Source organism: Neopelma chrysocephalum, unplaced genomic scaffold, assembly GCF_003984885.1.
Source record: "Neopelma chrysocephalum unplaced genomic scaffold, ASM398488v2 Primary Assembly neopelma1_149, whole genome shotgun sequence".
Classification (NCBI taxonomy): Eukaryota; Metazoa; Chordata; class Aves; order Passeriformes; family Pipridae; genus Neopelma; species Neopelma chrysocephalum.
In genome coordinates this window covers 1,059,640-1,071,980 of record NW_020897811.1, presented here as the reverse complement: position 1 = coordinate 1,071,980, position 12,341 = coordinate 1,059,640, and the positions used below count along the sequence as shown (strand labels likewise).

At 40.7% G+C, this 12,341-nt stretch overlaps 1 protein-coding gene across 1 annotated transcript in view; it reads left to right on the top strand.

Moving 5' to 3' along the window:
• Nucleotides 1-12,090, top strand: part of VWF (von Willebrand factor) — a 133,665-nt gene extending 121,575 nt beyond the window's left edge. The window contains exons 47-52 of the mRNA XM_027701142.1: nt 963-1,076; nt 4,256-4,354; nt 5,790-5,918; nt 7,063-7,102; nt 10,177-10,274; nt 11,745-12,090. Coding sequence (XP_027556943.1) covers nt 963-1,076; nt 4,256-4,354; nt 5,790-5,918; nt 7,063-7,102; nt 10,177-10,274; nt 11,745-11,933 — 669 coding nt within the window. The 3' untranslated portion in view covers nt 11,934-12,090. The remainder of the gene's footprint in view (nt 1-962; nt 1,077-4,255; nt 4,355-5,789; nt 5,919-7,062; nt 7,103-10,176; nt 10,275-11,744) is intronic.
• The last annotated feature ends 251 nt before the right edge of the window (nt 12,091-12,341 follow it).

Sequence of the window (12,341 nt, the reverse complement as noted above, 5' to 3'; positions counted from 1 at the left end):
AGCACAACTCAAAGCTTTCATAATCCAGCAATATGAAGTGTCTGTTCACCTTATTTATTAGCTTTTAGAAGTTCTTTGTGAAAATCTTGAATAGACTCCTCCCACTTTGTCCCTTCAGCGTTAGTGGTTTGTTATTTTGGGGTTGAAATGAAAGGCTCTGCACTTGGGCAGAAGAAAGACTTTGTATTTAGAATTCCTTTCAGTGCTGGGAATCCAATTACTAACCCTGCATCCTTTTGTTTCCCATTTAGTGGTTTGGCATTTTTGCTCTACATTTGAAATGTCAGTTTACTTGCTTTGAGAAGGTGATGGGATCCAGCAAAAAAGGTGCTGTGGAGGAGCTCAGGGAATTTGAACTGTGGGCCAGTGCAGCCACTGATTTGCTTGTAACTATGGACAAGTAGTGTTCTTCAATCAGTAATTCTGTTTCTGATTTTGTTTTATTTTGTCCTTTCTCAATTTTAAGCTTTTAGGCCTTTAGAGATTCCAAGCAGTGTTATTACAAGAACAATAACAAGCAATTTCTGCCCATCATCTGTGGGTTGTGGTGGCTCAAGAATAAAAACTTGTTGGCAAACCAATTCATTACAGTCGAAAAATGAACTGTTGGCAACCACACAGGATAGCTCATGATAAGATCTTCCTTATGACTTGCAAGGATTCCTTTCTTGCTTGCTAGCTTTGGAAGCAACAAAGTAAGAAATGCCAGTGCCGTTTCTCAGATTAAGAACTTCTAAAGGGCTTTATTGAAAAATAACTTCGTGCTATGCTGCTTGTTCTGGGATTAGAGATGCAAAAGTTTGGGTCTCTGGAAACTGAGGGCATTGGTTTTCTCATTTGTCTAGCGAAGAGCTACAATGCAAGATTTAATGAAAGAGATTTATCCTAGATAAAATGGCTTGTTTATTTGAGTCTTGCTGGAGAGACAGTCACTCACTGGCAAACTGGTTCTGATGTTTCAGGCCGGGAGGCGCCTGATGGTGGATCAGTGCACAACATGTGACTGCTACTTCCAGCCAATGCCTCGGAAATACACTCTGAGATGTACAAAAGTGAGCTGCCCACCATGCCCAGGGGTAAGTGAGAGCAGTCTGGAGGTTCTTGTTAAGAATTGTCTGATGAGAAGGTCCTGTTTTCACTGTATGCACCAATTTATGTTCAATATAACTCTGGGACCTTTTGCCTTTCTTCAGGTTTCTCTGAGAAGTCATGGCTCTGTGTCCTTCTTCCCATGAATTAGATGACATAAGACCAAATCTGATCTAAATCCACAGCATAGGAAAGATAACTTTACATGGTACTCAGCTCCATGGGCACATTTTATTGTGTATTTTGGATTACTTACCTTTAAGGCAATATGAGGTTTGGCAAATCATTTGCAACAGGACCTGCTGTGTCCCCTTTCCTGCAGTCCCTCCAGGGATTGGCAGCTCAGCCAGATCTCCATCCTTCAGGGCTTTTCTATGACTATTCAAATTGTCCAATAACTGGGCTCACTAGTATTTCTGTCCACTTCCCAGCCATGCCTTAGGTGATTTGAGGTGACTGTCTCCATCAGTTCCACTTGAATTTTTGAAGTCTTTGCTGCTGCTTTGCAGCCATCACCTGCAAGGAATGAGTTTGGCTGGGAAAGCCAAAGGAAAATATCCCCCATTCTTACTTCACTGACCAACTGTGTGAGTGGAGGGCCTGACTAGCTCTGCTAAATCAAGTAGTTTTCTCTTTTGACACCAATACCTCGAGTAGAAGGAGACCTGAGCAAGTTGTAGAGGATGGTTGAATCTCCCCATGTCCAAAGAGCACAAACCAGCAGCTAAGTTTCACAGAAAAAGGCTTAAATGCCCCTTCCTCTTCTGCCTTTTCCTGGGTAATGGATGGAGCCCAATGGGCCCAACCAAACCCAGGGGCCTGTGCAAGCACCAAAAATCCACATCTCTAACATGATCATATGGGATTCCTGACTGATATCCAGGAGAGGCATACATGGATAAGGTCCCTGGAAAAGAAAGGGGCAGAGTTTTGGATGAGTTCAATTTTCAATCCTTTAGCAGAAACGGAAAAGACTGGAAATGTAGTTAAATCAAGTTTCTGTAGAGATTCATCTCTACTAATAAACAAAATAAAGCAAGACTGCAGGCTCAGATTATGTCCTGACACCCCTTAGCTTGAAGAATTGTCAGCAGTGTCCCAGATGGCTTGTTGAGACTAGAAAACTTCCAAATAGTGCCTGGGCACAGGACAGCCCAAGGCCAGCCTCTTTTGTGTGGACAATGCAGATTAGACATATATATGTGTTCTGCTTGTCTGCAGGGCCAGAAAACTGGCCTTGACCCCTTTTATTTGCTGATGTGGATGTTGGCTGTGGGAAAAGAGAATCTGGAATGCTTTTTGTGGTTCTGGACCCTAATATCACCCCTACTGTAAGGTATGATTATAGGCACAAGCTTCTGAAGGGTAAATAAATGGCCAAGCTCAGTGCTGAGCATCTTTCTCACTTCCACAAGATATAACCTGGCAGATCCATGAAAAAAAACAGATACACTAGAATGAATCTGTGGCCAGAAGCACGTATGCATATGTGTGTTCCCCCACACAAAATACACATTCATTCTTGCTGTTCAGTGCAAGAAGCCAGCTGTAGGAATTAAAGGTAGAGGAATCAATATAATACGTGGTAAAAAGAATGGGGAAACATTCCACTCCTGCTTCTTTCACCACCCACACAATTCCCAAACAGCTCCTTTCCCCCACCTGACCCAAAAGCACAGGCTAAACAAAAAACCCTGAAGGAAAGGCCATTTCCAGTTGGGCTTGTTAAGAACTATGAATTTGTGTTTGGGAGATGTGCAGCTACCCAAGGGAAGTTGCAGGTCTGGGTATAGATATCCCTCTCTAGCCATTGTATTGAATCTGTGGAGCTTGAGGGGGAAAAAATATCAAATAAGACACAGAATGTATCCCTGTAAGGCCAGTGGGATTCACACACAGACTTGGGATCCTTGCTGTCTCAAAGTCTTTGACTTCATGGTATACCCAGATTAAAAGCAATTCAGCAATTCCTTCATAATGGATAAAACCAGATATGTACCAGAGTACATATTCTCTCAGGAGCACCTGTTTTCTCCTGGATGTTGAAGTTGTAAATGCACTGGTAATTGAAGTGCAGCCAACTGCAGCATATTCTGCTCAGGAAGGTCATTTTTTTTTGGACATTTTACGACCTACTTTAGGTGCTTACATTTTTGCTAGTAGAGCAAGTTCACCTAAATAACAATGAACTATGTTTTTTCCCAACGATTTAATAGTAACCTCCCACCTTTCCCAAATTCTCTTTCTATAAAAAACATATGGATGACATGCATGCCTTCACTCAAGAAGAAAGTATCTTGAAAATGTTCAGCTCATCATAAGCAGCTGTTGGTTATCTGGAGCAGCTGGAGACATTACTGTGGGACACCTCACATGTTAACTTGGTTCTTTTCTGGTTTGGTTTTTTTATTTTCCTTTCCATTATCCACTCTTTATCTTTCTTCCTCTCCATATAGTGCTGCTCATTCTCCCATGCTCTTTTCCTTGCCACTGTTTTTTTCCTTCTGTGCTGTTTATGGGGCTCCATATTCCTTTCTTTCCTTGCTTTGTCTCCTTGCTCTCTTTCCTTCCTTCCTTCCTTTCTTCTTTACCCCTCTTCCCCATCTTTCTCTTTCTTCCTCCCTTTCTCCCTCTCCCTTCCTCCCTTCCCTGTTATATCATAGCCCCTCAGATGCCCTTTAATTTCTTGTTTTATCAGACCATTTCCTTTTTCTTTCCATAGTCCAAATTTTCCACCCTAGCCTTTTCCTCCCCTTTCCCTCCCCACTGGTTATCCTGCCCTTCTCTCCCTGGTTTAAGCACTTCCAACTACTTTTTCAAGCTACCCTCTCCTACTGTCATGTGTTGTTTAGTGATCCTGACCTTGCAACTGTTATAGTCAAAAAATGTTGGATTTTGTGGGCACAGGAGGCTTTGTACTTGTAAATAAACTTTTTTCTCCATTATATAATAAATCAGTACGAGGATTAATGCCAGCCTTTAAAAAAAGGAAAAAAGTATGTAACTAATTAGATTAAGCAAGTCTAGTCCTACTGTTTAAAAAAGCATTTTGCTGGCTATCACTTTGTCCACTGTATTTTAGTTTTTCTAAAAATCCTTCTTAAAATAAATGTAGGATGCGTAGTTAAAACAAAATAAATCCAGAAAAATGTCCTTTACCTTCTAGAATTACAGAAAGCAGGATATCCCTGGCTCTTGCTGTGGAAAATGTGTGCCAACTTCCTGTACCATCAGGCTGAAAGATGGAAGGATTCAATATCTTCAAGTAAGTTTTAAGTACTTTTATTTATGAATAAATGTAAATGTATCACAGGCTTTTGCTGAACCCAAGGAAAATGCTTTTTTCCCCCTCCTTTTTGATTAGTTAGCATGGGATTAGTAGTGCTTTTTCTTTTATATCTCAGGATGATTGACCAAGGAAGTTAATCTGTTAGTAAATGAGAAAATAGGTGGCTTCATACCAGAGTGCAAAATTCTAGAGGGACATTCCAGATATACCTGCAAACAAGGAACTTTAACTGGAATACAAGTACTTAGAGGAAATTAAAATCTAATTTAAAATGTGACATAGATAATTTAAGTTGAAAACAGGAATTTAAAAACAAAAAATCCAGCATAGAATCCTAGAATGGTTTGGGTTGGAAGGAACTTTAAAGATCATCTCGTTCCAACCCCCCTGCCATGGGCAGGGACACCTTCCACTAGACCAGGTTGCTCAGAGCCCCATCCAGCCTGGGCTTGATGCATGATAGGTCCTTAAACAGGAATGCATATTTTTCTGTTTAAAACCCATCATCTGTCACAAGACACAGCATGTAAAATATTCTTTCATTCCATTCCTGGGAGAAGTTTTAGATGGGGAAAGTATGGGAAAAGCCATGAAGCTGGTGAAGGGTCTGGAGCACAAGTCCTGTGAGGAGCAGCTGAGGGAGCTGGGGATGTTTAGCCTGGAGAAAAGGAGGCTCAGGGGGGACCTTCTCACTCTCTACAACCCCCTGACAGGAGGTTGTAGCCAGGTGGGGGTCAGGCTCTGCTCCCAGGGAGCAAGGGACAGGACAAGAGGAAACAGCCTCAAGTTGTGCCAGAGGAGGTTTAGATTGGATATGGGGAAAAACATCTTTACTGAAAGAGGGTTGTCAAGCACTAGAACAGGCTGCCCAAGGCAATGGTGGAGTCACCATCCCTGGAGGGATTTAAGGGATGTGTAGATGTGGCACTTGGGTACATGGTTTAGTTGTGGGCTTGGCAGTGTGAGGTTAATGCTTGGACTTGTTCTTAAGGGTTTATTCCAACCTAAATGATTCTGGGTGTTGGTGGGGGTGTGGTTTTATGTATGTTTTTAAAGAAGCTCCCAACTCAGAAGGTAAATAGTTTAACGTATATCTCTTTAAAAGACAATTCATAGGCTAAACTCCCAAGTTTCTCACTTAGAGAAGTTTCTCATTTAAGTTAATGGAAATGTCTTCCATTTTGAGAGCTGGAAAAGGTCAGGCTTTGGCAGTCTTGACAGAGCTGTAACCAATATGGCTGTGGAAGTAAATAGGAGATGAGCAAATAGTTGATAAACAATTCTGTTCACTAAAGATTTCTGTGTTTTATGTCACCACCACGGTAGATTAATTAAAATATCAATAAATGAATGAAAACTCCCTGTCCCCAGTTGTTTCTGTGTGAAGCTGACAGCCCTTAAATCTTTACAGCCAAATGAAACCCTTCAGGATGGCTGTGACAGTCACTCCTGCAGAGTCAATGAGAAAGGGGAATTTGTCTGGGAAAGGAGAATCACGAGTTGTCCTCCGTTTGATTCCAGAAGATGCTTGGCTGAAGGAGTAAGTAGTGAAATGGCTCCTGTTTCCAGGATTTCTAATGGACTCTGTCATGTTTATGGTGCTGTATATGGGTACCTTATGTGTGTTAGGGTGGGAAACCCCAGCCCTCTCCCAGCCCCTTGGCTAAACTGAATTTGAACTTCCTTTGAAATTCAGAAAGGTGTAAGTTTTCTCTATTTTAAAATATATGTTGTTTTTTTTGTGGGGCAGTACTGCGGGGGAGAAGTAACTCTGTTATAAAGCATCATAGACAAATATGAGGCTGACTACTTGAGGTATCAAACATATGAAAATGGTTCTTCTAACAATATATACATAAAATATATAAAATATAATTTTTAGTTTGATATCCAAAGCAAAACTCAGTAAATAATTACACAAACTGAGAAAACAATCAGATCAATCCCCACCCTTTTTTTTTCCCAAATAAATATGCATCTGAAATGCTATGACATTTTTTCTCTGAGGTTAGGGAAAGGAATTTTTACTATGCTGTAGGAAGCTCAGGGGTTTAGTGCAGCAATGGCATCATCCTGCAGAGTAAATATTGCTCCATTTTTCCTTTCACTATGGGTTTTCAACAATTTGCACCATACATATACTTCTGAGAATTATTTTCTGAATGGTAGAAGTGAAACAAGAAACAAAGTTTTTGGCTTGGCAGATGTGATATTTTATGCTGATTTGTTTGTACATTTTCAGCTGTTGTGGAATAGACATACTTTTATCTGTACTGCTGAAATAATAATAATAATGAATGACTGTTTAACTTGGTTTCTTAAACAGATATAAGACTTGAATGCTATTGGTTTTATCACTCTGGTTTCCAGGAATTTATTTATATCCAACGTTTTTACTTTAGAAAGCTCCTACTAGAAGGTGAAAGCAAGATTTTTCTGGTGTTGAACTTGCTAATATAGTAAATTATTTCCAATCAGCTATCAGCAAATATAGCCACCAGTTCAAAACATTAGAAAGGATAAAGAAAAGACTATTAAAGTAGATTTATATTTTTATACACTATAAATACAGGTGGGGTTTTTTGTCCTAATATCCTGTTATACACATTCTTTGGGTTCTTTCAGCAGAACAAACGTGTATTGCTTGTACCAAAATTTGAATTTTCTGTTTTTTGTTGTTTTAGGGCAGAATTGCAAAAATTGGTAACACCTGCTGTGACACATGTAAGTAAATGAGCCAGGAGTCTTGTATGGAAATTGCAGAGAGTGTAAGCTACTGTGTAAGGAGCTGCATTTTGCATAATGTGCAGTTAAATGAAACAGAGCTCAGCAGTGTGGTTATAATAAACCATCAAAGAATTCCACCCTCTGATTGGGATCCTGCTGTCATGTTTTGTCATCCAGAACACGTGTTTTGACAGTATTCACAAGTGCTTAGAAAGAAATAGATACTCTCCACATTTTATGCAGATGTTAATTATGAATGCTTTATTTTATTGTTCATCTGGTGATAACAGGAACAGCACTGCACAGACAGCCTGACAAGGCACATAACCTGATACTACTGAATATGTGAGGAAAACACTTCATGAATAATCAATCAGCTTAAAATTAATTTAGCAAAAAAAAAAACCAACCCCCAAAACCTAGTTGCAGTAATGGTTTTTGATAATATAATAACCAAGAAATGGTAGGGGAAATGCTTGACAAAGGTGCATTCCTATGGAAAAGCCTGACTGCATCTTAAATTTGGCAGTTTAGGAGTCAGTCCTGCAACTCTTAATTTCATGTATCCAAATGTGAGTCAGGCTGTGAGTGTAGGAAAGGGTTTTGCTTACATAAGGAAGGATTGCAGGGTTGGGTTCTCATTTCTAAAATGAATCTCTGATGCTTTTGTGAACAGATAACCTCTCAGTTTTCTCCCCTGTAAGTAAAAAATTAATAATACTCTAGATATTTAAAATTTTAAAAGAAGTAACAAAAGATTGGTATTCTCTTATAAGGTCAGAATATCAACATCTTGCCTGTGTCCTGTTATGTCTTTTACTTTTTTAATTTTCTATTTTTTTTCGCTATGCATGTGCTAATAAATAAAAGATGGCCAGCGTAGGAGCCCATCACCACACTGGCACAGGAACTGCTGCAATAATACCCCTGATGAAGGATGTCAACTCCTAGGGAGTTTGCAGCCACTGCCTGTCTATATAATCACTGAGCTCTGGCTTGAGAAATAGAAAGCTACTGAGATAGACTGTCATCAAATGGATCAAAGAGGTAATTTAGTTGAGAGAGCTTTGATCTACCAGGCTTCAAGTAAGGAATACTCAAAATTATTTATTAACAAAAACAGATTTAAGATTTCAGAGAAGGGTGGTGGGCAGGCTGCACTAATTGAGAATGCCAATCACTGATTGAGGAGAAACCCAGTCCCAAATGAGCACAGCTCAATACAAATATTCATTAAACAGTTATTTAAAAGTGATACCTCCTTGCAGCAGCAAAAGCAAACTGATCTAAGTGAAATGCCACATACCTAAAAACTCCCATATTGTATGGACCTTCAAATCCTTGTTCCTATTGCTGTTTGCCTTGATATAGGTCAAAACTGAAAAGCCCTGTATTACAGCACAGTCCTGTTCTTGGATGCTTCCCTATTCAGAGCCTTTCATAAGGAAAAATCCAACATGTTGCCTCCAGCCAGCTAACTATGGGTTATCAATTGAAGGATGGTGATTAACACATAGCTTTGAATCAAACAGATACTTTTAGACAGCAGACTCTCTTTTTCCCTCCTCTGTATTTATATCTTTCCACCAGGGCACTCAGTAGCAACACGCAGCCTGTTACACACTCTCCAGGGAACACCAGGGCTTGGCAAAGCTACTGTAAAACCACAGCAATTTAATTGTTCTTAAAAGTCAGACAAGAGCATAATTAGCTTCTCATGGACACAGATTACATTGCCTTGCAAGGTCTTGAGAGAGTCTGTCTTCCAAATGTCTCAGTACCATAAGAACTGGGCAAAGAACTCTCAAGCCCACGGTGATGCCTTTGGGTCAGTAGAGTTTTTAGGCAAAGGTTTTTTCAGAAGCCAGTTTCCCTTTCTATGTAATACCTTCATAACTGGAGCTTGATAGTGTGTCTGAGGGCTTTGGTCCAGGTTTTAAGCACGTAGGAGCACGACAGTGGTCAGTGGACAGGCTTATTTTCTCACTGGATTTTTGTGGAGCTGGCAGAGGACTTGGTAATTGCAAAGGATATTCCTTATTTTCCCACTTAACAGTTGCATCTCTGCTTCTTACACCTTTTCTCTGTTGATCCCAACTGCATATGTCTTGTTAAGTTACAAGCATTTGCCTTTGCAGAGGAGGCACAGCCTACAAGGAAAAAAAAGTAAATGAGAGTAATAAAGTAACTCAAAAGCAAGTTGATAAGTCAGGATCAGAAAGGGGATGAAGCTGTGTTTCATCTGATGGCAATTGTTTTGCTTGGGCTTTTCAGTTGGGTGGACACAACTGGTCTTCCAGGTGGCAATTTTTATCAATTGAAGTGATGAAATCATTAAAAGAGAAATGACAGTTCCAGCCCTGGAGCCGGAAACACTGACTTTCTTGTCTTTTTTTTTTTTTCCCCTTGCTTGTTCCTCACCAAACCACTTAATCCTTCTCTTCCCCCACTTTTGTTCCTCTCCTAAAAATCTCGTGCCAAGTCAGTCATGTAGAATCCCAAAATGTTCCTCCCTAGCATTGCATGAGGAGTCCCACACAGTCCAGAAGGCAGTGACCCTCCTCAGTCTCTAAGGTGACCTGCAGAGCTGCTGCTCCCACTGACTGTCCTTGAAGGGGCATCATCCCAAGGCAATGGGATGTCTCTCCTGGGACAGGCACAGGAGTAGCCAGGTCAGGGTGCTCTGTTTCTCTGATCAGGATGTTGGGGTTCCCATCTGTGTCACCTTTCCCTCTCCTCCTGCTTGCCCTGTGTGCCACTGAACTATCTTTAAAAGGAGAGCTGTGTAACAGAGAAACCAAAGGCAGCTGTTAGAGGGCCAAGGTGACTCTAAAACAAAGCAGTCAGTTGAAAAGAAACATGAGGGAAACCCTGCTCTCCAGTGGAATTTTAGGGCTGTAGTGTGATATAGTCACACAACTCTACATTAACTGCTCTAAGGAGACACCCCTCACTAAGGATCTCACCAGGAATAACATCTTGCTACCAGCAGTTTCAGGAATAAGGGGAACTGAGTTACAAAAAACAGTTTTCAGCAATGTCAAACACTTTTTTCTTTTACTTTATTTTAGGTGTGGAAGTGGAATGTCGGCCAGTAAGTACCAGACTGCAGTATGGGAATATCAACGGATGTGTGGCTGAAAGGGAAGTGCCCATTTCTCATTGTGAGGTAACTAACAAAAGCAACCACCCTCTGCCCCAAGACTTGTTCTTCCCCACTTTCTCTCCTGTGAAAGCAAACATTTTCCTCCACTATGGCTTCACTTCAGTGAGTGAAGCATCAGTTTCTGTCCTCACTGATTGACTCAGTGTAAAACTCATTGGCATTTATCTCCTAAAGTGGTTTGGTGATGCTGAATTTTCCCTCTTCAAGCCAGCATGAAGAAAAGGCATATATGTTAGACACAAAGGCTGTGTTCATCCCACTTTCCTTTGCTTCCACCGGACATTAATGGCTCTGAAGTGGCTCTGTGAGGAATTTCTACAAAAAAAGAAAAGAATTTTTATCTTTGCATTGGTAAAGCTGATTTTTGAATCTGAGTCTATAGTTAAACACCGAGACTCTGAGGTTCATTAGGAGAACGTAAATAGGTATTTAGATGAATGATACTTTAAAAGACCTTTAAACTTGAGTGCCATGTTTTGAGTTCTGTGCTCTATAAGCTCTATAACTCTCTGTTAGCCTTGGCACTAAGCTGTTTTGTTCTACATGTCTTGTGCATTTCTTCCATAATCAGATTAAAAGGTTAATTTCCAGCCCGTCACTGCTTATACCTTATAGGGCAACTTCCTTTCCAAACAGGAGCATGGCTTCCCTTCTGGGTGTTCCCATCTCTCTGAGACTGGGAACCAAAGATGACATTCTCTTCCCAGACTGGGTTGTAGCAGGAAAGCTGCTCAGTCCAAGACAACCAACCCTCATACAAGGATTTTAATAAACTCTTGTATACAGTCCAAGCTATGGCATAACTCATAATTCTTGACCTCTTGTCCTGTCCACAAAGTCAGTGGTCCTTAGCCATAAAGTGATATGTATTGAAGTTTCTCCAGCAAAAGTACAGATTTTATATGTATTGTTTTATTTAATTAGAGTCAGAAATAGGACCACAGAGCCACAGAAAGAAGTGGACTTTGACAGAGTGTGATATGGGGCCATTTCTTTTTAAAGCATGAAAGGTTATAGCTACAGGAATTGTCAGCTTGTTCTAAGTTATTAAAGTAGCCAGACAAGTAGAACAAGAAAAAATAGCAACCAGCAGGACAACAATGGATGTGTGGTTTGCACCATTTGGGCCAAAGCATTTTCTGAATGTATGATCTCATACAGCTGAACGATAACCATATGTGCTCAGAAGCCAACACAGCAGCCCTGGACATCACCTGTGATAACTGAAGTTATGGGCTTTTTTGTGTGTGTGACCAGTTTCTTCACCTCTCCTATGCTTATGATCATCAGACATCACTCTTTGAGCAGCATCCCACACTCTGGAATCAGGCCCCTGTTTCTGAGTTCATGTTTACAGCAAAGCACAGAAGTCAGGCAAAGCCGTCCATGGATGTTTTGAAGGGAAGAACTGGGATTCTAAGTGGAATGAGGTCTGGCACTGTTCAACCTTTCTATCTCTTTTTTTCCATTTAGGGCAAGTGCAGAAGCAACACCAGGTACTCTCTTGAGACAGAGAAATGGGAAGACCTGTGCAGCTGCTGTAAGGCCACTCAAACCACCATAGTCACGATCCCGTTCCGATGTGCCAACGGGACGGTGGTGCAGCACTACATCCCTTCTGCCTCCCAGTGTGAGTGCTACTCTCGGAAGTGTACAGAATGAGTCTTTCCCAGAAGCCTAGTTGTTTAATCTGAAGTTTTATCGTGAAGGAACTTCACAGTGCAAGCCTCATTTTCTCTGTAGACTGTCTTATCCTGTAGAATCCTGACTAACTAATTGTATCAACACAGCAAACAATAAAACTTACTAGCACAACAGAGTATTTTCTGATTCATCTTGGGGGGCTCTATACTAGAGATATTTCAGATTGTATTGTTCCCCTTCGTCTTCTCCATGGAAAGCAGTCCAAGGAAAAACTCAAACCAACAACCACAAACAAAAAAATCAAACCCTGAATCAGCTGCTTATACTTAAAGAACATATCCCAAACCATTCAGCATTGTCTTCAGAGGCATTACCCTTACATTCCCCACCTCAGTCCTGAGTGACACACTGTGGACTTTTAAGTTT